At 40.5% G+C, this 24,853-nt stretch overlaps 1 protein-coding gene across 1 annotated transcript in view; it reads right to left on the bottom strand.

The window, feature by feature from the left end:
- NEK10 (NIMA related kinase 10) overlaps positions 1-24,853 on the bottom strand; it is a 139,093-nt gene that overhangs the window by 14,517 nt on the left and 99,723 nt on the right. The window contains exons 27-32 of the mRNA XM_015562099.1: positions 23,570-23,753; positions 23,403-23,489; positions 21,610-21,664; positions 17,281-17,318; positions 17,041-17,181; positions 5,987-6,087 (exon numbers count right to left, since the gene is read on the bottom strand). Coding sequence (XP_015417585.1) covers positions 5,987-6,087; positions 17,041-17,181; positions 17,281-17,318; positions 21,610-21,664; positions 23,403-23,489; positions 23,570-23,753 — 606 coding nt within the window. The remainder of the gene's footprint in view (positions 1-5,986; positions 6,088-17,040; positions 17,182-17,280; positions 17,319-21,609; positions 21,665-23,402; positions 23,490-23,569; positions 23,754-24,853) is intronic.

Raw genomic sequence — 24,853 nt, 5'->3', positions numbered from 1 at the left:
AACTAAATTATATTAATTGCACATATAAATTGACTTTTGTAAAGAACAGACTTGATGAGGAAGAATGTATTCTATCAGGTATTTAGGTGTCTGGCTCATGCTCATAAGCAAAAACCATGCTTACTCTCTAACCAAGGCCCTGTCCTGAAGGCTCTCATACTTTGGACCAGGAAGCACATATCTGTGTTAGCACATAGTCAGATGCCTGCCTGGAGTGCTCCTGAATATACAGCTGGACACTGTAGAGACCAATCTTATCGAGAAGGAGAGAATGGCCCTAGCTGGTTTGGCTCAGTGGATAGAGCAGTGAACTGCAGACTGGAGGGTCCCGGGTTCAATTCTGGTTGGGGGCATGTGCTCAGATTGCGGGCTCCATCCCCAGTGGGGGGTGTGCAGGAGGCAGCCGATCGGTGATTCTCTTTCATCATTGATGTTTCTATCTCTCTCTCTCCCTCACCCTTCCTCTCTGAAACCAATAAAAATATAAAAAAAATACATAATAGCCTCTAAAAATAAAAGAGAGAGAGAGAAGAGAGGGAGAGAGGAGAAGAGAATGAGTTAGTACACATGAGGGCCAAGCCAGGGTGAGTTAGGTTTAATAAGTAAATAGTTGGAAGTCACTGCAGAATCTTAGAAAATGTGGGATTGGATGACAATGGGGATTTCAAAAAATTGTTTTTTTTCCTACTTTGCAGGTTGGATTTCTACAAGGAAATCAAAGGTCCTAAAAAGCACAGAGGGGTAAAGTGAAGTTTGGGAGATGGATAACAGAGAAAAAATAGGGTCAACATGATAAGGAGTCTCCTGGTGAAAATGGCATTTGGTGTGTTGAAATATGGAGAGGTCTTGCAAGGAGAGGAAAAGGAACCAGTAAGAAAAATGAAAGACTAAATAGGAAGAAAAATGTGGTAGTAGGAACTCTAACGATTTAAAAGAAAACACAGAGCTCAGATAGAAAGAAAGAGTAATGTAGCAGAGATGATTATTACTCCACCCACCCCCCCCCGCCCAGTTTTAGTTTGGTGCCATGTGACTACTTGTGACCAATGAAAATGACATGTGTCATTCTAAGATCAAGGCCATGCAAAACCAATGTTCTTCCTCCATCCCTGCCCCTCCTCTAGGTTAAGAAGCTTGGAGTCCTGATGCCAGATCCACAGGTGAATGACAGCCAACGTTAGCTGAGTGAGAAGCAGACCTCTATTGTGACAAGTCAAGAGACTCCAGGGTGCATCTGTTAGTGCAGCATAACTTAACATATCCTGACTAATACAATGGACATCTATTATTCAAGTTCCACAAAACAGGGAGTTATATAAAAGGTAATAGTAGAGCACTGAATAGGGTTTATAGGAGCTCACAACCACTGATTTTATAGCAAAGAAAAACTATCCATAAGCTCAAACACAATAGAATACGGGAGGTAATGATATAAAATAAGAATAATGCAATTGAAAAAAGTTTTAAAATGCATCTATAACCTAGTTAATCCTTTGACTTTGCTTGAGTCAACGCAGTTTAATTACAGAAGAATTAAGATGGGAGATTCAGAAGCCCTTCAGTGTGCCCTGAAAGGTTTTATAGGTTGACTGCACTGAACCTCTGCTGATCTACATTTACGTCAATATTATGGCTTGTTTTACCTTGAGCCAGACGAGATTACTACTTCCTACCCCAGGCAAAGAGTCATAATTAATGTTGTCCTTTAATAAAAAGGGGAAATCAAGAAATGTAGAGAGACAGATCTCTCACCATTAATGAGCAAACAGTTGGAAGACAGATGAGAAGGAAAATGAGTATAAATGACATGTGTGTGCATGAGAGACTAGCAAAAGTGGGTGAATTTAACCTGAAGTGCATCAGACTATGAAGAGGAGAGCATGTGCATGCTTTCCTAGCAAGGGGGTGATGGGTTGGAGTGGAAAAGAGATGGGGAAAGTGCCTGAGCGAGATACTTTGGAATTTGATATTTCCTACTGTTACCCACCAGAAGTTGCCACTTCCCTAAGTTAAACACCAGGTGGCAGTGTTGGCCTGGTACTGTCTAGTAGCTGCCCAGCATGGTCCCCACTGTCAGAGAGAAAGGCAGAAAGTCTGGTCTGATACACCTAATTGTCTGCTATGGCAAACTTTTGAAGATGTGAATCATCAGTGGTCCATAGATTCCTTTAAAGGCAGCTTACCCCAGTACTGGCAGCTACTAGTATCAACTTACTAATTCAGATGCTCTTAAAATCCTTATTATTTATTTAACTTAATGAGCCTTATTTTACTTCTCCTGATAGCTTCAATTAATCCTCATGAAAACTCTCTTGAGTAAGCTAACATTCCATCAACCTAAGATTCATATTCATACACAGGGCGGTATTAAAAAGATATTGTACCTTATTAGAATAACTATCCCTGGACAGCACTGCATCTTTAAAGTTTTCATGAAAGAATTTAAAATTTTACCCAGTTGCAGATGACATAAGTATAAAAATATATAAAAACTATAGTACTAAGAATAAAACATGAATACCTATGATTTCTATGTGCCGGGCGCTCTGATTACTCTTTCATGCACAGTAAGGCACGTTTTGCCTACAACAAACTTATAAAGCAGGTACTATTTTATAGGTGAGGAAAACGGAGCTTAAAGACATTACATAACATGCAAGGATGCTTCCTGAGGTAGTGAGTCCTCTTGCACAACCAGTAATCTGGAGCAAACAGCGTCACCACAAGCTGCACTCTGGTATAGTGCTTTATCATTTGTAGACATCTCCTAGTCTGTCTTTTCTTTATCACAATAGCCCCATAAGCTGCCTGAATTTTACTGAAGAAGGAAATGAGTCTAGCAAAGATAATGACTCACAAGTCTAAAAGCTTGATTTTCATTTGTTTGTTTTCACTGCAAAGTAACAAAAGGAAAAATGAAATCCAATACATATGTTTTATAGTAGGTTTTTCCCAAACTTGCTTAATATATGGATTCTTTTTAAAGAACATCATTCTCTAGTATCTCCAAGAATACATCGGCAGACCATTTGGAGTCCGTGGGGCTCCATCTGATAGTGACTTAATATCTTTTCCATAATAAAAACCCTATTCTGTCATATTGCTGCTTAAGAGATTTCTCTAAATGCTAAAGTAAAATGTTCCAAGATTATCATCAAAATAAATACACAAAATGTAAGCCTTCCTCTTAGAATTTACAAACCCTGCAAGCCTGAGTTCATTTGAGAAACACAGCGTTACCCTAAATTCTATTTAACCTGTCGCCCTCACCATTAGGACCCAGGAGATCCAGATGCGAGGGTGTGGATGGTTCTCTTTCCATCCGTCATCGCTTATGAGAAAGGCAGTAAGTTTCACAGTCCATAGGGCAACTTGCATCTGAGGAGACGGCACAGTGCTCTTCCCAACCAGATATTTTTGTTCTGTTGGCAACGTTTGTTGTTGAGAAGATGGAGATGCAAAATGCAAAGCAGCTCTGGCCAAACTGCCTGTCTGCTCTCTGGGAGACAGATATTTAATTCTTGCACGTAGCTCTATGCTAATTTTCAAAGCATTTATTTAACAAAACAACCAAACCCTAAATGCCGAGTTACATCCAAAGCTGATGTTGGCTAGGCAGGTCTTACCTAAGGGAAAACACACAGAGACTCAGCTAAAAGGTAACATATGTACTTGGTCACCTGATATACCCAGAGACTGACTTTGGCTTCCAGCGATGGAAATGAACCACTGATTTCATTCTCAGCTTTTTGGTCTTAAGATTACATCTCCACGTTGATTGAAACATGTCAAATCAGTGAAGGCAGGGTAAGGATTTTAACATCCTGCCTTTTAAAATAGTTGCTCTTGGATGATTTCTACAGATCTGTCTCCATGGAAACTGGAGAGAAAAGGCCACCTCCAGCCAAAAGTGAACCGTTTCCCCTGTCAGGTCATCTGCTGGCTGTCAGGAGGGACCGGCCCGGCCCTGCAATCCGGGTCGGCCTCCACAGCCGAAGTCTGAGAGTTTGACTAGTAAATAAATGTGTGGACAAGAAGATTTTTTGTTGTTGATTCATTTTGTTTTGTCAATTCCGTTTTACTTTGAGCGATTGGCAGAGAGAGAGAGAGAGAGAGAGAGAGAGAGAGAGAGAGAGAGAGAGGTATCTTGGTCTTGAGCCTCCAGCAAATTCACTAGTATAATGGTTAGACTTGTCTTTGTCTCCTGTGTTTGAAAGGCATTAACTTTAGTTAGCCCTGTAATGTAAAGTTCCCCAAAGAGGAATCATTCCTTACTATGTGCAACGTCATAAACTTTAAAGGGTCCTGGAAATGCAATTTAAAAAACCACAATGGTTATATCTGAACTTACAGCGAGGAATGCCATCTTGCCAAAAAATGTGAAACCATTTGTTAGGCTGGCAGTGTGAGAGTATAATAGTAATATTATCATAATAGTTTCATTCTTGCTTTAAAATAGGTTGAAATCTAATAAAGTTATAGAATACATCCATTAAAAAGTTTTTTATTATATATAAATTAGCAAGAAGGCATGTGAACACTATATTTAAATTTCAAAGGATATTTTCTCTCAATTTATGAGTTAATCATTGAGGCAGCCAATAAGCTATTTAAAGCTATTTCCATAACACTGAAGTTAAGAATGCTTTCCCCATATATCTATGCCAGTAGTTAAGTGGAAACGCAATTTTGAATATAATATCTGTCCTCAATAGAGATGTGGCACATGATATTTGATTTATTAACCAAGTCCCCCACCCCCATCCTCCTATTGAGAACTTGTAGATGGGGAGGTCCCAGAGAAAGGTCTCCCATGTCTACCCCCCTCCCCCAGGTTATGTGTGCCAGCTGTCAATTTATTGCCTCTTAGCTCCAAATACACCCTTCACAGCCCTGCTTGGGATACTGGACTACTCCTTTGCCAGCTGGCAGGATGGTCGGCTGTATCAGAGAGGGCGCTGAAGGGAGCACTGAAAACACAGTGGAGGAGGGCGGAGCTTGTCCCTGCTCCCAGGGATGCTCCTGCCTTGCCCCGGGCCTTTAGCACAAAGCAGTCAGAGCAATGGGGTCCCCCCAGCCAGATTCAACCCTGCAGGTGGCTTCCCAGAGTCCCTGGGGCGGCACCTACCCGTGAGCAGCCTCCTGGTCCTGTAGAGGGCACTCCCCATCACGCCATGCTCACGTGCCGATTTCCAGCAAGTTCCATGGTAGGACACCTCCTCATCGGTGGCTCACCCCAACCCCCCGAGGCAGGCCGCCTTGCGAGTTTCCCTAGAGCAGCACCTCCGTGGACTTCTCCGACCTTTCCAGGGAGGTCCAGATCTCAGCCCAGGCTGGGGGGTCCCCTTCTATTCTGTCCCTTTCGTGTGCTCTGCCCTGGGACTTTAAGTAGTGACTCCCCTCTCTGCTCCTCCTTTATTTTCTAGATTTCTCTTCCTCTCCTTAGTAGATGAACAACCAAGCCAGACACATTTCTTAAGTACATGGTAGCCATTTTTAAACAGTGCTCGCTTCCCCAGGGCCAGACAGTTGCTGAGGTTTGGAAAAAGGGAGTTTTCGCAATCCTGCATTTTCTGTCCTTACCGTTTTCATTTCTCTGAGAGTTCCTGGTTTTAAGCCAGCATCCTCAGGATTTGTGGGTGGACATAACTTTCCTCTTTCCTGTCTGTGGTAAAGCTGTTTCAAAAGCCCATCTCGGCCCTCACTTTCACCCCACACTGACGGCACATTCGCACTGAAGTTTGGTTTGGGTTGGGCACTAACAGTGAAAGAGCAGGGAGGAGGTCACAGGGAAAACCAGCCATATTTGCTTCCTTTATTCTATCTCCCTAGCTCTGCTGCTAAGCCATGATGTCCCCAGATATTTGTAGTTGGGGAGGATAAAAACAAGTACTCACTCAACTAAATGTTCCACGAAGTCTGTAAGCAATATTAGCAGCAGATTTATATTTAAGATGAAGAGGAAATGAAAGGCTAAAACACTGACCTGCGTGATGTAGATGATTTTGTGCAGCTGAATTAAGATCTGCTGAATGGGATCACTGATCTGACGGACTTTCCTCTGGGATACAGCGATCCCTGCAGATGCTGTGGATGATACGTTTTCAGTTAGTCAAGACCCTGGTTGTCTCTCTTAAAAGTGATTATTAGTAGAAAATGGGGTAAAATTCTGAAATAAAAGGTAAGCAAAGACCTTCATCCTACCAATGAGACAATATGTAAGGACCTTGTAACACTTCAATATTTTATAATAGGAGATGCACAAGTTCTTCCTTTCACTTCTCGGACTTCTACTTTCTAACATCTGGAAGACCAGTTATCTCTTGGAATTTTGCCTGCAATTACATGAGGCTGCCACCAGGAGTCAGTGGCAGCCGTTGAAAAGCTGGGATTCAGATATGTGCAGTTAAGAGAATATCATGCTTTTAAGTGTTTAATTCATTTATGCAAACACTGAGTAGACAATCTTACAGAGAGGGAAAAGAAATCCCCCCCCCCCAATAAAAAATTCTAAGTAACAAAAGTTCAAATTAAGTAACTTTCAAACTCTTGATTATTACAAATTATAATTTTCACCTGGATTTCTGTCCAGGTCTCAATAGGACACATTTATAATTTATCCCAAATTCTCATCATAGAGCCACACTACTTTCACAGTTTTAGGCTAGGTTGGTGTCAAATACTATTTTCTTTATGGGTATCTTTATTGAGTTAATTAAGAAATTCACACAAGAAACAATCTAGTTCTAGTTCATCTGCATTTAATACTTTGTTTACAATTTAAAGGATCTATCTTCCCTAAAAACTGTGTCTAACTCCTTTTAAGCATCAATTACTTGACCATTAGAATGAGGTTTAATAAATTACTCTTGGGGTAAAAAGGTGAAAGTAAATCAGAAAGAATTAAGATAGCTCTAAAACAGAAAACAGAGCACTGGAGCTACAGCCTGCAGAGGTGACTGAGAGTACATGTGCCATATTTTCTCCAGTGGTGGTTTCTTGCCGAAATAATTGTGAAAATGCAACTGTTTGTCTAGACCCATAGCAACAATTAGAGACCATGTAATGTGGCCCAGTTGATGTTGCACCAGCAACATTAACTTGGCATTTTCATAAACTAAACAGCTTAGTTCTTGATCATTTTTATGTTGCCCACTTTATGTTTTTGATATGTGGACTTCATACTTCTAGGAAACGAGTTACAATCTCCCAGCCTGGCAGAGTGTCCTTAGATTTGTGATGACATTTTGAGTGGCATGTCACATGGGTTTGACTCTACCTTGCCACAAGAATGTGCTCATCTGTGGCCCTAGATACAAAAACAGAGATGGTTAGCTAGAATGCCTGTCTTCTGAATGACTCAATTATGCAAAATAACGTAAACTTGTTTTTCTTAAAAACCTTTGACTATTCTCCCTCAAGTCCAATAAATCCTTGTCTTCGGATAATAGTTTTGATTGCTTACTCTCTAAAAAATAAATTTAAAATGTTTAATTACACATGCCCCTTGTAAAACAAGCAAACAAACATATTAACAACCTAAATATTACAGAAGAGCAGGAGGCCCTCTGGAACCACCCCCCATCAGCCTCCTCCCCAGAGGTCGCCTCTGCTATCAGCGTGGTGTGTTCCCAAGTCGCTTTTCTCTCCATTTCCATACATAAGCTTCAATATCACAGCAGTATTTTTCAAACTGTGGTTGATCCTGAAACGAGGTTAATGGGCCATGACCAGCATTTTGAAAAATGGGATGGAATGACGTGGAACAGGATAGAAAACTTTCAGAGTGCATTGCATGTAGCAAGAGTTCACTCATTCAAGATATAAAATGTGTTTTTTATTGAGGGTCATTGCCAAAAGATTTTGAAAACTACTATTGTAGAAAATCTATAGCATTAGCTTATGAATTCTTTCTCTTTTTAAAAATATATGGTGATACATCGTAAGACTTGTTCGATTTTTTCTCATTCAGTCTGGCATGGAGACTCTTTTTACCAACACAGAGTTCTGGCTCATTCTTCATACCCACTGTTGAGTAGCACTGAGCATTCTGCGTGCAGCACAGTTTACTTAGCCACCTCTGTCTTGTGGGGGTTTTTTGGTTAATACTCACCCAAGGATATTTTTCCATTGATTTTTAGGGAAAAACAAAGAGAAACATCAGTGTGAGAGAGACACATCGATTGGTTGCCTCCTGCACAAGCCCCAACCAGGGTCCAGGCGGGGAGGAGCCTGCAACAGAGGTATGTGCCCTTGACTGGACTCAAACCCGAGACCCTTCAGTCTGCAGGCCAATGCTCTATTCACTGAGCCAAACCGCCAGGGTGCCACCTCTGTCTTAATGGGTACTGAGTTTGCTTTCAATTTCTCATGCTTATAAGTGATGCCACAGTGAGTGTACATGCATATGCCTCATTGTCCATAAGTACAAAAGGTCTTTTAGGGAAGTTGAGGAGAAATTAAATACTAGTTGGGCCTTCATGTATACATAATTCTTATTTTAACAAATACATTTTAAAGTGGCTAACTCAACTTGCACTCTGATCAGAAGAGAATCCATTTATCTATAACTTGATCAACATTATATACTTCTCAATTCTACCAATCCGATTCCAGGAGATTTGTGTGTGTGTGTGTGTGTGTGTGTGTGTGTGTGTGTGTGTTTATCTGAAGGCAACGAGGTTATTGTACTTCTTTGGTGAATTTCCTATTTGTGTCCCATGTGTTGTTGTTGTTGTTTTCTTATTTGTTTGTAAGTGCTCTTTACATATTCTGAATACTAATCCTTTTATTGCATTTTATATATTAAAAGCATTATCACGTAATCTGCTGCTTTTTTCCATTTAAAGTTATTTCCTACTCCATCACCTAGGTTAAAGGTAATGTTTAGTCTCAGGTACCATGAGAACAGTCGCTCAGGAACCTGCTGCTGCTGTATCATGGCAAAGCAGGACCCCATGACCAATTCAGCACTCCTGGTGTGCTCTGGAAAATTTACTGAGATGTGAGTTATGGCTGGAGAGAAAAAGGAACTTTGAGACTGGAAATAATAGGAGGGAGTCTAGCTATAACATTTGCAAACCCTCTTGATTTCCTGAACAACTTCGGCTAATTCTGGGTATGAGAACTATTATTCCTTCTTTTCTACATGATCAAATCTTCATAATTTCTTATATTCCCTCACTCCAAAATGTATACTTATTAAGCTCTTAATAATTTTAGGAAAACAAAAAGGGATAAAAATCCAAATAGAGACCTTTCAAAACTTGTATTTCTTATTTAAATATTAATAACTACCAGGTTAATGGCAAATGTTAGCTATATCATTTTGAGATTTAAAGCATTCTCTCTCAATAAATCTTTCAGATCAGTACACTGAAAACACTATGCATCCTAACTATTCACACAAAAAGCATTAGGCCTTTGTCACCTGTGCAGTGCACTATCTTCTGCTTTATTAGGTCCTGGCACGTTACAATACCAGGTCAGTCATGGCCCATTCTTGTTCTCTGAGACTTGATTTACACTATACATCCAATCTATTTATTTATTTTTTAATATATTTTATTGATTTTTTTACAGAGAAGAAGGATGAGGGATAGAGAGTTAGAAACATCGATCAGCTGCCTCCTGCATACCCCCTACTGGGGATGTGCTCGCAACCAAGGTACATGCCCTTGACCGGAATCGAACCTGGGACCCTTCAGTCCGCAGGCCAATGCTCTATCCACTGAGCAAAACCAGTTAGGGCTCCAATCTATTAAAACTACAGCTCACAGTGCAAGCTGTTAATTGTTGTAAACTGAGCAAAAGATGGATTACATTGTATTCCCCCAATTGACCAAGATATAGTATCAACCTAGTATTTTCCTGAATTCTCTTTGCTGAGAGTCAGCAATTTTTGAACAACTGGAGGATAGAAAGTTTCAGGCAGGAGCTCCCTGAAGAAGTGAAAAATATTTTCCCTTTATGAATGGGGCTGAAACATACACGGCCTTCGCTCTTTTGGACCAACTTCTCCATTAAAAGACAATACAACCGTTTACATTTAAGTATGGTGGACAGATTCACTCTCATTTCTTCCCTTTACTTTTAATTAAGATGAAATGAAGTAACTGAATTGTAGTTCAAATCTACAAATATTCAACAATCAACCCTTGTGCTTAGAAGGTGAACAAAGGACCATGGGAGGTTCACCCAAACAACGGTGGAATGGAGGGCCAAGAGTTCGTAAAAGGTTTCGTTTGTGAAGCCCATGCAGAATGAGGGGGCTTTGGTATGAGGGAAGGTAGACTTGAGTGAGAGCTTCTGAGTAGAAGAAACATTTCCAGCAAAGGACAGGAGTCAGCTACGTGCCTCTGGAGAGCAGCTAGTGTCCAGTTTATCCGGTGTGCAGTACAATGAGGAGGTGTGGGTACGGCTGATGAGATAGACAGCCAGGGACCATATGTGATGGCGAGGAGCCATGCGGGAGACTGTATTTCAGGGAAGGTGATCTCAGGAGAGGAGGCCGAGAGCTGAAGGCAGAGGCTTGGCTTGGACTGGCATGTGTGACTGTCTGGGGGGAACGGGAGCCAAGAGGCTGCAGTAGCTTGGGCTCCAGTCACTGAGAGAGAAGGACATCTGGTGGAAAGGGAGAGGGAAGTGAGAGAGAAGGCTGGGAGCTTGGGCACGGAATCTTCCCATCGTAGACCAACTCCCTGTTGGTCCAAGTCCAAGTAGGGCCCAAGTAGGGCCAAGTCCCCCTAAAGCCACACCTGGTGGGATTTCCCACAAAATGGCAGGAGCTACATCAAAGCCTCAGCTTCTTTCACCCTCTGAGCGAGCAGGCTCCCTTCAACCCCCCTGCATTTGAACCTTCAGATAGGAGCAGTTTAAAGGCCAAAGAAGCAAGGCTGCTTTGAAGCCCTGCGCTCTTAAATTCTGACTTAGTTGCACTGATGTTATGCATTTCATCCTTCTCTCTCTCTCTCTCTCTCTCTCTCTCTCTCTCTCTCTCTCTCTCAACTAGGTAGGGAGTCCCCAATTCTAAACTTGCTATCTCTTTAGTTATTCTGCAAAATATAACCTCAAGATTTTTAAAGTCAAAGTTCGTAGAAATGACTACACAATACGCATGACAAGAGGCTGTCGAAATGTTCTGTTGTATTATTTCCCACACTCCCTTTCCACCTCATGAACTCCCCTTGCTGAGCAAGCAGAGTGCGACCAGCATTCCCCCAGGATGGAGTGGCAAAGAGGAACCAAGGAAAAGAGCAAGTATATTCCTGGGCTTAAAAAAATAATAATCTGTCTAAGCAGAAGGCAGAGAGATTCAACAGAATAATTGCTGAATAAGCTCATCTTCCCACCCTTCCTGGATGACATAAAGATTCCCTGAGGAGGGAGGATACAGAGAAAAGGAGGAAAGAAAGCCTCAGAAGAGACTCAAATTGCAGCTCACCTTAGACGAAGTCTGGGTGGGAGCAGAAAGGAGGAAAGAGTTGGTTGATGGAATTGTCTTTGAGTTTGGGGGTTCAGGAGTGGCAAGGCTGGGTGCTGGTTCCCAAGGGGAACTCTGAGAGGCCCTGGTTATGCAGAGCTTACCTGCACCATCGGCATTGGCACGGGTTGGGTGGGCTACAGAGATAGCTCCCTGGGTTGTCAGAGACAAAGAGGCTGTGCTGAGATCTCAAACCTCCAGGCCCAGGAATGTCAGACTAACCTCCCAGCCCCTGGAGAAGGGAAGCCAGCAGAGCGAGGGCTTGCCCTACAAAGGTCTTGCCTTCATTCCACAGCCACCGTGGAAACATGGACTGTAACGGGAAGTCAGGTGGGGCTATGTCACGCCCCTGGATGCCAATGCAGAAGAGGAACCACGCTCGATAATCAGATCAGACACCAGCACACGTGGTCTCAAAGCCCCAGTGCCATGATGCCAATTAGATCCTTGGCACAAAAATATCACCCCGGGAAGGAGAGAGAGAAGGGCAATCCTCGGTTTGTCTGACTTTGAACCTGATATAATCAAGAAATCACCAACACATTGACATTTAGATTTAGGGTACTTGACCATGTTTTCTGATATCTGGAAGGGGCTTGATATAATAATTAAGGTCAGTGTTGGGAAAATACAGAGAATTAAATTTTATTCCTGAATTTTGGGACTAAAAATAACATATGTATTTGGTCTGGTCTATACAGCCTGACTCTTCTCACTTAGGTATTTCTTATGCAATGCTACAATGACTAACCAAGTCATGCTGACTCATTTATTCCTGCTAAAGGGAACTATTTTTTTCTCTGAAAGTCAACTCAATTGATGAAGCCCAGGTTCTCAGGAATAAAATATTGTGGTGTGAAAACCACACTATCTTCAGCATTGAGAATCCAAAGGCTAATCAATCAAAAAAATTAAAAAAAAAAACAAACAGAAAGAAAAGATGCCCCCAACCCTATTCAATTACCTGAACAAGAAAAATTTATCCCAATCATGGAAAGACTAGGCAAAATGATCATTGCTTAATTCTCTGGCATCATGTTAGATCATTTCCTAACCCCACTTGATCCTAATCTAACACTTTTGGGTAATGTCCCAGTATATTTAACTAACAATCCACACCGATAAAGGAGCAGCTAGTTTACAGCTAGTTAGGGATTTACCTGCAGAAACTGACCTATTGGTATGACTTCATAGGCCAAACAAGAAGTTAATCACAAACACACATGGTTTAATTCCTTTGTAGAAACTTCACCAGTCTTATGCTTAATTTAGCAATGCTATTTCGGCTTTTCTTTCTTGACTAACTGTAATAAGCCCTGCTCCTTAAATGCTCTTGGAACCAGCTCTTTTATTCTCCATCTGGTTCCATCATTAATAGATTAAATAAAACTGGAACACTTGCTAAAGAATAACTTTAAGAATTGTGCTTTTACATTCCAATATGGTTTGAAAAATTACTTACATAACTCACTATCTACAGCATCCCCAATAATCTATGGAGTCCATAGTGGGGAATGTTAGTCAAGCATGGGTGAGGTCCCGGATGTACTGGAGGGCAGGCAGGTGGCCCCGCTAGAAGAAAGGCCTCTTGTCATTAGTCTTGACTGGCTTGTCTCTGTCCTCTTTACTCAAGTAACTATACTAGTATCATGATAACTCAAAGGATAGTTGGATATACTCCAAAACTATTTTTTTAATTTTATTAAAATAATGAATAATGCCAATTTGGAACTTGAGAGCCTGGCTTTTGTATTGACTCAGTTATTTTGAACAGAGAGCTAGCCCCATCACCCAAGCCACACTGACCTCCCTTTCCTCTGACCAGAGGGGGTGTAGCTTGGCCTTTCACCCAGGACAGAAACCCTCCGGACGGGATGAGAGCTGCCACTGAATGGGTGATTTGCAGTTGGCACCTGGTCTTGGGTTGGGATCATAGGTAACTTTTGTGAGTCTGAGTATCTCTTTGGAAAGACATTATCCTACAAAGAATGTGAAAAAGAAAATCTATATCTCTGGCAGCATCCTTCTGGGACCTGGTCTATACTCCTTCACTGCCTCACTTGGCAGGAAGAATTTGGAAGAAAATTATTGGTGGCAAAGGAAATGTCACCTACCCTTTCTCCAATCTGAAGTCTAACATTAAAATATCATTGTTTTCATCCTTGAAGTAATCATAAGATTACTATGCAGCTGTTTCCATTAGCAAGGATAGACAAGGATGGATAGAGGGTAGGTCTGCATCAGTCACTCAATAAGTTTTCAAGGGCCTGATCTCAGAGGAAATGATCCAGATATATGCAAACTTTACTAACGACGCTTATAATCTGTTTGGAAGGTAGAGCTAATATAACCAAATCCCAACAAGCGATATAGAAAGTATATAATTATATGCCAAATCGCATAGTATAAACTAGTATTATAAGTTTTGATTAAAATCTGGGGAGCACATTTTTCTATGCTGAAAGAATTTTTATGCAGTAAAATGAGAGAAGGCATGGACTCAGAATCATTTTTGCAATTGTGAAATTTAGTATTAAGTACCTATTGTGAATGACTAACTTGAACGTAAGCTACTAATTTGAATGGTTGCTCATTAGAAGAGAGTATTAGCTGTGCTCTCTGGAATATTTGGGAGCAACACTGACTATTTTCTTTAGATCAGATCATTATGAGCAAAAGATAAGTATAAAAATAGATTCTCTGTCACCTAGTAAGAGAACAAAATTAAGAGCCCAGATATCATGAAGTGACAATTTCTAGTCAAAACACAGAGAATAAGAATCTCCATACATCAATTTGGTGCCTACTTATGCTGATGAAAATGAGAACTGAGCAAGGGAGAGAAAATATCAGTGTCAATCCAGTCAAAACTATGTATGGTGCCAAGTGGGCACTGGAAATATCGGAGGGGGGAAGGAAGGAAGGGCACACATTGCAAAGTATATGATTATCTAACCACTATGATGTACACAGGAAACTAATACAAAATAATATTAAATATAAACTGTAATTTAAAATAAAATTTAATGTTCCTTTCAAAAACTTTTAAAAAATATCAGGAAAATAGTAGTGCAGATGGTACTCAGGTATGGCCAGCTGTGCAATGAAAATCTGTAAGTGACTAAAGTTAGGGAAGCAGAGCTAAAATAATCAACATGTTTAAAATTTGTATCCATCCACGGATTCCATGTTAAATATTGTTAGTATTTTCACCTATGCACTATAGGAATTCCTAAATTTTTATTTCTATTAGCAGAGAACTATAGTCTATTATATAACCTAAAGAAAGTCTATAAAACATTTACACAATCTAATTAGTATAAAAAGAAAGAATAAGCCCGGCCAGTGTAGCTCAGTGGTTGAGCATCGACTTATGAACCAGGAGGTCATGGTTTGATTCCTGGTCAGGGCACATGCGTGGGTTGGGGCTCAATCCCCAGTGTGGAGCATGCAGGAGGCAACAATCGTCATTGATGTTTCTAGCTCTCTCTCTTCCCTTCCTCTCTGAAATCAATATAAATATATGTTGTCAAACTTTTCATTGTCATTGTGTTCACCTGAAATGGTTCCAGAGTTATTGGTTCTACAGGAGTTTCGATTCTGCTGTATCATCACAATATGGACCAAGAAGTCCACATTTTAGGAGTACAATGTCAGCAGGATCTTATTACAACTCAGCCACGTGGGACTCTAAAATCATAGTTCTCACCCTTTGTTCTGCCAGAGCCCATAAAAAATGATGTTCACATACTAGCTACAGTCCTGGGGGCATACCCAGGCTTTGACATAAATCCCCTCCATGACAATTTTTTCTAGAACATTTAGGTAATACAGAGCTGTAGCTGTTGCTTATACATAATTTCCAGCATGCTCCTTTTTATCCAATAAAGCAAAATCAAAATTTTAAATGAATGAAATACTAATATGATCTGCTTGCTTGCTTGTTGTTTTTTTGAATAAATCATTCACACATTCCAGTGCTGTACTTATTCTGGGTAACAAAGACCTAAAGTATAACCAGAGCTACAGTGTCTCCGCCTTTTTATTCTCTGAGTTAGGCTAGAGATACAGAGGGGACAACTGGAGAGGGGCATGATTTGCAGATGAGGGTGGGGCTGGTACCAGTTGTTTTAGGACAGAAAATATACAGAATTGTTTTTCCACTGGAAAATAGAAACCTACCACCTACTACCATAAGTTGTAACTCAAACTGTCATAGGCATGAATGTGTTCTATATTATTAATCTCCTTTATGGGTAAACTTTAGCATTCACTGGCAACACTCACAAATGCTATACCTTATTCTGTTTTAAATTAAAAGATATATGAATCAGTGAATATTTAAGAAGTTGAACAGTATAACAAACAGTATATTACATGTAAACTGGGCTAAAAAGGTCCAAAGATCTGATCAATTTCACTGACATCAAGTCAAATCTTAATCTGACCCTTAGGAGAAGGAATCATGTCCTTTAAGAAAAGGAATCCCTGTTATGGGTCACAACAGAACTGTGAGTCATTTACGTGTGTGTGTGTGTGTGTATGGTCTGCTCTTGCTGTTAAAAAATTAATCAACAATGACTGTTTTAGCTTCACGATGAAGCTATGAACTTACCCTATGCCAAAATAGTAGGAGAAGAGGAGCACAGTCAACATGAGAGCTTTGGGCATCTTAATAACAAAATCATCCTCTTTTATATCTATGTTGACAGTGCAAATAGCCCCAAAGTCTCAATAACTGTTCAAAGTAACTCTAATAAATACAGAGAGATGGACTAATATTACAGGAAATCAATTCACATCACCTTTGTTCACTACATGTTAACACTACAAAAACACGTCAATTAAGGAAGTTAAAGTGAAAATAGCATTAAGCAATAACTCCAAATTAACCAAAGTAGTCAAACAGAACTTTATACTCAAGTCATATACTCCTACTCATGTTAAAAGCACAATCACTAAACTTTTTCCTGAACTGTCCAGGTTTAGCTGACAATTTTACCATTACCGTTGTACTTCAATCCTCTTCAATAGAAATCAGAAACTCTTTTCCCTCCTCAAACCATTATTATAAATACTTATATTTTAAGAATCCATAATTATTAAATTATTAAAGAAACAATGTGATATATTGTTTTAATGAAATACAAATAATTAAAAAGAACTATCTGTATCAGAGTAAAGGAGAGAGAAAAAATGGGCTTTAGTCTCCTGTATCGTATAGGTCTAGAGCTTACAGAAACATGTATGCAAAATATAGCTGCTATATATTTTTTTCTCATAGGTATGCACTTTAAGCACCAATAGTTCAACTGGTTACTATTCCCACCAAAGCATAAATGCAAATTAAAAAAAAACAGCCCATATTTACATCAAATAAGTGAACACAGAAAGCGTTTTGATACTCTTAAATGCCAAATAATGATAGACAAAACAAGATCCCTCTGCTGTTTGTATTAAAATTACCTCCCAAGCATCATTCAGACACTTCAGGCCCAACTAGAATTCTGTGTTCACCCTTTGTGCGCTTGACATGAACTTGATCTAATAAGTACTACCATGATCTTTGAGACTGCGGAGGATCACAGTGGGGAGGCTGTGGGACTGCCACCCTGTCACTAGCTCGGCCTCTACCTCCTTAATGTGGCCCCTGAGCATGAGGGGTGGCACTTTCAGAAGCAGGTCAAGAGGCAGCAAAGCTGAAGAAATAAAAGGGGGAAAGATAAGAAGCTATAACATACATTACACTGAATTTCAGGGAGGCATGCATGATTTCATTGCTGCCAACACTAAATTACCTGGTCTTGGTCTTGATACCACTCCCCCAGTGAAGTCCCTGAAAACAGAATTAGGGGTCATTAGAAGGGCTGTTCAACTTGGACTTGACCAACATTTACTGAAAGCCTATGGTTTAAAAATAGATTATAAAAATGAATAAAGTTTTTCCCCCTAAGACACTCTCAAGAGTTCAGTAAAGCCCTGACCGGTTTGGCTCAGTGGACAGAGCGTCAGCCTGCGGACTGAAGGGTCCCAGGTTCGATTCCGGTCAAGGGCATGTACCTTGGTTGCGGGCATATCCCCAATAGGGGGCGTGCAAGAGGCAGCTGATCGATGTGTTTCTCTCTCATCTATGTTTCTCTCTATTCCTCTTCCTTCCTCTCTGTAAAATATCAATAAAATATTTTTTTTAAAAAAAGAAAGAATTCAGTAAAGAAGAAAATAAACATATCTGAACCCAGAGCGGACCTGACAGCCCACTGAGCAACAGAAGAGCCTTGTCCCGTCAGAGTTGTTTATCAGCTCTAGTGACTAGGAGCCTAAATCTCTTAGCATCTTGAATGATTTTCTTGTTACACTAAAATGAACATATTGATTTGTATTGAAAGAAATATTTAATTTTTAGATATATTATTTTTCTACACTTTGTCCCTGATGTCTAAAGAAGAAACTATGAGATAAGATGATTTTTTCATTTAAAAGGATTATATCTTTCCTAAAGTTTCCAGTATTATTAATATCACTTGTTTGCACTGCCTTAAAATTCTAGATTTTCTGATCATTCTGCAAGTTGGTCTCAGCGCCTTCAACCCAGGGGAGGTGGCCCAAGACCCCACCAAGGACAGCTATAAATAACCTTCAACCTCGTTTTTTCCACTAAAGTTTAGACCCCATTTCTTAATAGTTGGATTTAAAAAAAATAAAATAAAATAAATCTGTGTCCTCACAAGTTATAAGAACCACACTTCAATTTAATGCAATCCAACAAAAATATATACAACATCAACCAAGTATGAGGCACCTGATAGTCATTTGCTGAGTAGTAATGCACTCATATAGGGATTCAAATAAACATGATTGGTGATTCTCTTACCCTACGCAATTCATTTTCATCATAGAGATCTTGATACATGCGTGCAACATATACCTAAGTTATAAGTAATAACAAAATTGGAACTCATTACCTACTACCTAACATCCAAGTACTAGAATAATGCTAAAATCTTTACATCCAACTGTGAGTTCCTTCCCTATCCTTTTCCATTCCTCCTAACTCCCTACCAAACCAGCCCTCTCTTGATCCTATTATTTTTTCTGTCCCATTTCCAGCCCATGTTTCCAGAGCCTTAAAAAGTAAATGAATCTCACCAGTCTTGCACAGTTAATGTACTCTCCCTAGCCCTGGGATAAGGGATGTATAAAGAAAGAAAAGGGATGGCCTCTGCCTGCCCTCAGAAACTTCAAAGAGGGCATAGCTCAGCCCGGGCTGGTGTGCTCAGTGGTTAGAGCGTATCCCCCACATACAGAAGGAATAATTCCCAGTCAAAGGCACATACCTGGACTGCAGGTTTGATCCAGCCCCAGTCAGGGCACCTGAGGGAGGCAACCAATCGATGTGTCTCTCTCATCAATGTTTTGCTCTCCCCACCCCATCCCTGCCCTCCCTCCCTTCTACCCTTCCACTATATCTGAAAAGAAAAGGAGGCAAGATCCATAGGTCCTGAGATTACAAAAGGGCCTTTCTGGCCATGTGTAGGATACTGGATGGTTACAAATGCCCATAATCATCTTAATATACAAAGACTAGAGTCAGGCACCCACCCCTGAATACAATTATGCATTCACTGGTTTATCAAAGTTGTGAACCACAGGCATCTCTGCTGCGACAAACATCCAATGTCATAAACTAGCCTGCCAACTATATCCTGTTGCCTTAGCAACAGGACGCAAGCAAGCACGGAAAAATCTTGTTGCCTGAGCAACAGAATCTTAAAGAAAAGAGGGAGTGGGGCCTTAGGCTGTGACTATGGCAAAGGCTGTAAGTTCAAGCCAGTAGGTGAGATTTCAGTCCTAGTACAGTGAGAAATATAGAATTTCTGCCAAGATAAAAATCATGCAACTATTAATTACAGGTATTTGTGGACTGGAACCTCTGTGCAGTGCACTGTGTCCTAGACAATGCAATAAAAGACCGGGCATAGTCTATTATGTACCAACACACAGTAATATCAATTGATGTTCTTAAGGTCATGATACAGTGACCAAAGCTTAGCAGGATTGGGGTGTACGTGACAATGGAAGAGGCTGAAGCCCTGTGTGCATTATCAAATTCCACCAAACAGAATAATTCCTTTGTAAATGGAAATAAAATTTAATGGCTTATTGGATTAGAACTATCAATATATATACTGAGTGAGACTATAAAACCCAGCTAGAAACTGATAAAAGTCAAGCCCATTCCCAATTCTTGTAATAAAGGAAGCAATAGTAATAAAGGAAGAAGATTTTACATCACTTGGATCACTGAAAATGATTAAAGTTGGAAATTGCAAATAAAGTCCTAATTATTGAATTTGGAATGGCTTTTTCCTGACAGACATTAACCCAGCTTTTGTCTAACTCTGTTGATGCACAAAACATCAAACAAATGTTAACAATAAGGATGTCTATTCATATGGTTATTTGAAAGTAGATATTTTGTGAGAGTTCCTCCACCATGAACAGTGAGTTCTATTTTCCCTCTTACTTCTTATCATTTCAGAGATACACACATCAAAGGATGTTTTCCACAAACACTATCATCTGCTTCACCCCCTCTCAATATACACATGAAGTTCATCTCTCTCAAAGTGGGGATGGAGAGGTGATACAACCCCTCGGCAGTTTCTTAAAAAGTTAAGCAGAGCCTTAACCGGTTTGGCTCAGTGGATAGAGCGTCAGCCTGCGGACTGAAGGGTCCTGGGATCGATTCCGGTCAAGGGCATGTACTTTGGTTGCGGGCACATCCCCGTGGGGGGTGTGCAGGAGGCAGCTGATCGATGTTTCTCTCTCATCGGTGTTTCTGATTCTCTATCCCTCTCCCTTCCTCTCTGTAGAAAATCAATAAAATATATTTTTTAAAAAAAGTTAAGCAGAAACCTATCATATGCTCCAACCATGTCACCCTAGGTATTTAGCCAAGATAACAAAAAATATAGTCCATATCAATTCAGAAATGTTTATCTGCTTCTCCCTGGTTGATCACACTCCTCAAATCTAGACCATCCAATCATCTAATAAACAAAACCCACCAAGTGTTACTTTCCTTAATATCCCTGTTCTCTGCTTTCTAAGCTGCAGTTTATCTTTGCCTCCATTTCTCAGACACAGAGAAACGGTTGTCACTTCACCTTTCCCAGGCCCCCTCTCTGGCTCCAAGCCACTCGGAAACTGTCCACCATCACTTCTCTTCCATCCTAAATTTCTCCTCTCCAGGGCCTGCTTCTCCTCAGTCCCATTCAGCCTGCAGAAGATTCTAGAAGGTCCTTTTCCATCGACATTCCCCACCAGCTAACTGTCCCAGCTCACCCCTCACTTTCTTCAATTGTTCTACAACCTCCCCCTGTCACTCCTAAAACCACCACAACCAGGCTTCTGTCACACCAGCCTCCCCCAGTGCCACAGAAACTGCTCTCAGGAAGGTCGGTAGCCAGAGACTTGCAGAAGGCCAAATTGAATAGTTTTGTTTTAGTCCTAAGCCCAGGAATCAACTGTTGTAGAAACTTCTAGTTATCCCAAAACAACAATTTCTTATTCCTTTTAAAACAGAATCCCCCACACATATTCATCCTCCCTTGCAGCGAGAAGTGGTCATATGACAAAGTTCTGGCCAATGGTATGTGAGCAGAAGGGATGAGCACAAATGGGTCATGTGCTTAAAAGGAAGGGGCGTGTCTCCCTTTCCACTTCCCGCAGGCCACAGGTGGGTGTGATGTGGTCCACATTTACCAAGAGGATAAAACCTATTCCTTGGAGATGTGAAAAAAAAAACACAGAACAAAATATAAGGAGTCAGGGTTCCTGATGATCTCATAAAAGCACAACTGCCCTACCTCCCTGTCCCACCCTTGAGCTCAAAGAAATGAACTGACTGGCTGAAGGTCAGAAAGCCAAACTAAAACCAGGCCCAAGCTTAGCACTCTTCCCAGTATACTGCTTGGTAAACTACATCAGTTCTGGGAGGGTGGGCTCTCACAACCTCCGTTTCCACATGCCCAGGGTAACTGTTAGCTATCAGGTTTCAAGTTAGCCAGCAATAACTCAGCTCCATGGAGTCTAAAAATATTTCTAAGAGCTCAATGTGTACATACCTCATTTGGGATTGTCTTTCTCCTCCTGAAGCACTGAAACTTCTCTTTAAAGTGCCTGGAACAAGAAAATAAAAATAATTACATAGTTTCCCATTGCAAATCATTTATTTGGTTGGTTGGTTGCTTAAAACGTGCCACATTCTATTATCTGAGAAATTGTACACAGTATAAAGAAGATCTTCATTTATAAAAGCACCAGCTAAAATATAATGTTGCAAATTAATATTTACCTGACAGGTTTGTCTAGGGTCTTTTTTAATAAAGAAAAGATGCTAAGCAAAGAAACTCCATTATTAATAGCTAACAAAGAACAATAACACATCTATGCCATAATCATCCAAAAGCTTTGCCAAGACAGCCAGCTGCAAGTTACCACGTGCAAATTTAAGGGTCCAACTTTTTCTTTCTCACTGACCCTCCCGCCATTGTTACTGGAGATATACAACACTTAATTCATCTTAAAATAGTAATTAACTGCTTCTAGAATCTGCTACACATATTTATATGCATGGATATTTTTACGGTACAATATTCATATTTTCCCAATTACAAAGCAAGACATTTTCCCTAGGCCCTACCCGATTTTGCTCAGTGGATACAGCGTTGGCCTGCGGACAGAAGGGTCCCAGGTTTGATTCCAACCAAGGGCACATGCCTGGGTTGCGGGCTCGATCCCCAGTAGGAGGCATGTAGGAGGCAGCCGATCAATGATTCTCTCTCACCATTGGTGTTTCTCTCTATCCCTCTCCCTTCCTCTCTAAAATAAATAAAAATATATTTAAAAATTTTTAAAAAGACATTTTTCCCTAGCAGGCTGAAATTCATAGGAAAAACAGAGCAGAGTGTCAGAAATTGGGATTATCCGGAAAATCTGAAACATCTAGTCACCAATTTTCCAATTAAGTTTGAAAAGGGACAAAGAATGAAGCTAAATCCCTAGGATTCTAATTTTATCCTTAGGGAGACTATTTTAAACCTTCTTTTTTGAGATAGCCATTGGTGAGAAGTCACACAGTCATTGGTAAGAATTATTTTCACTTATTTTAGAGAGTATTTCTATCTACCCGATTTAATATCCCATGAACTTACTCTTTTAAAAGAGTTTTTATTTTCCCCCCATTTTCTATTAGGACATCTTTTCTTTCAGTTTCAGATTTGTTGAGTGAATTGAATCCTCTCTCTCCTTATCATCTTCAAATTTTATCTTAATATATCTATTATTTTTCTTTCCCGTATCCCAGTGTGACGTTTTCTTTACTGTTTCAAATTAAGAGTTAAATTAACATATATGGACTGAATTTATAGAACATATTTTTTCATAGTTCTAAACAATTAAATTATTTAGGTTACTTTAGTGTTTTAAGAATAATACATTCCTTTACATTAATGTAAATAAAATTTTACAAAACTTAGTCTATACCAACAGTAATTTATTCTCCAAGTTTCTTTTTTTTTTTTAATCCTCACCCGAGAATATTTTTCCCATTGATCTTTAGAGAGAGAGACAGAGAGAGAGAGAGAAACATCAATGTGAGAGAGACACTTCAGCTGGTTGCCTCCCACACTAGCTGGAGATCGGGGGCTGGAGATCTAACCTGCAACTGAGGTAAGATTTGACCACTGAGGCAACAAAAGAACCACAGTGCGGGTTGGTTTGGGGGCTCAGAGTGATGACACACCTGCACCATTAGCACTGCACCCGGGAAACAAGCACTGGGTTCTGTACGGGATGACATTTACCTGACGCCCAACCTACTACCTGCTGGAGTCCACAACTGGTAAAGAACGCTTACTGAATGTAGATTCTTTCAGAGGGCTGGAACTGGAGCTGCTGGAGTTGTCCGAAATGTCCAAGTCATCATCGAGCTCCGAGTATATATCTGCACGTGAATAAAAAGAAGCACATGAACCCTGAAACGGAAAGGAGGCCAGAGTGCTGCCAGCCCTTCACTAGAATGACCTTTCTCGATGTTTTCCAGGTTGAAGGTATCATCCGACAGGATTTCGTCACAGGCCCTGTCTTCTTCCCTTCCGCAGGGGGCCTGGAGCCCTTCGGGGGGCAGGTCCGCGCTCTCGGAAAGCTCGCTCCTCAGGCTGGCTGCCCCGCTGCTGCTGCTGCTCAGGCTCGCCTTCTCGAAGGTCTCCTGAGAGAGAAACACAACCTTTAGCAGACACTTCTGTGTTCCTTCTGCAGGTTACAAAGCTTGTTAGGACATATATTAAAATACTTAAAGTAGCGTTACAAATATGTGTGCTGAGGTAGCATCGGAGGCTCCAACTGTAGATTTGCCATAGAACTCATTTTTATAATTATATATATATAATTTTTTATAAAGGTATCATTGGATCAAAAAAAGTGGATGTGGCAAAATGCTTAGTCACAAAGGTCTGTGTAAGCTGGTGGGGAAAAATGTAGTACTAAGGCCCTGGCTGGTGTGATTCAGTTGGTTGGGCATCGTCCCATGCACCAAAGGGTTGCTGGTTCGATTCCCTGATAGGACACATGCCCAAGTTGTGGCTCCATCCCCGGTGGGGGGCATGCAGGAGGCAGCCCATTGATCAATGTTTCTTTCTCTCTCTCCCTCTCCCTTCCTGTCTCTCTAAAAATCAATAAAAATATCAACAAAAAATAAAGATACAGTAATAAGGAACCAACATGTATCAATTAACCTGAGAGTTCTCTTAAGTTATTTTGAAAAGATTTGCTATCACATCTTCTCAGCACCACAGAGAATAAGGAAGTAAGGCTTAGTTTCTTCAAAGTTCAAGGGTAATTAGTAGCAGATACAGCCAGGCCATGGAGAGAGAGAGAGATGAGGGCTCCTAAGAAATGAGCTACAGCAAAGGGACTTCAAACCACTTAGGACCCCAGGCCACTGTCCGGAGTCAATGCTCTCTACAGAGCTTCGCTAGCCACGGGCTCCTCCAACTGCTGCGAGTGTTTTTATGATGATAGCGCCCCCGGCTTACCATCTGGCCATGTTAGTCCACATTTCCCTAAACTGCAAGTATTAGAAACGGCAAGATTATATCTGACAGTTCAATAAGAATAAAGGGGAAAAGAAAGATTGCTCTCATTAAACTCCTAATCCATCATCTTGGTATTGCTAATCCAAAGACAGATTTGCTAGACATAATAATACCAATAAAGATGAGGGGAAGAACAGTGTCATAATCTAAAAATATCACTTATTAAAGTTTTTCATTTTCTAAGAAAAAGACAGGGAAAGGAACCACATATGAC

Source organism: Myotis davidii, unplaced genomic scaffold (genome assembly GCF_000327345.1).
Source record: "Myotis davidii unplaced genomic scaffold, ASM32734v1 scaffold1910, whole genome shotgun sequence".
NCBI lineage: Eukaryota > Metazoa > Chordata > Mammalia > Chiroptera > Vespertilionidae > Myotis > Myotis davidii.
This window is presented reverse-complemented; position numbering and strand designations above follow the sequence as displayed.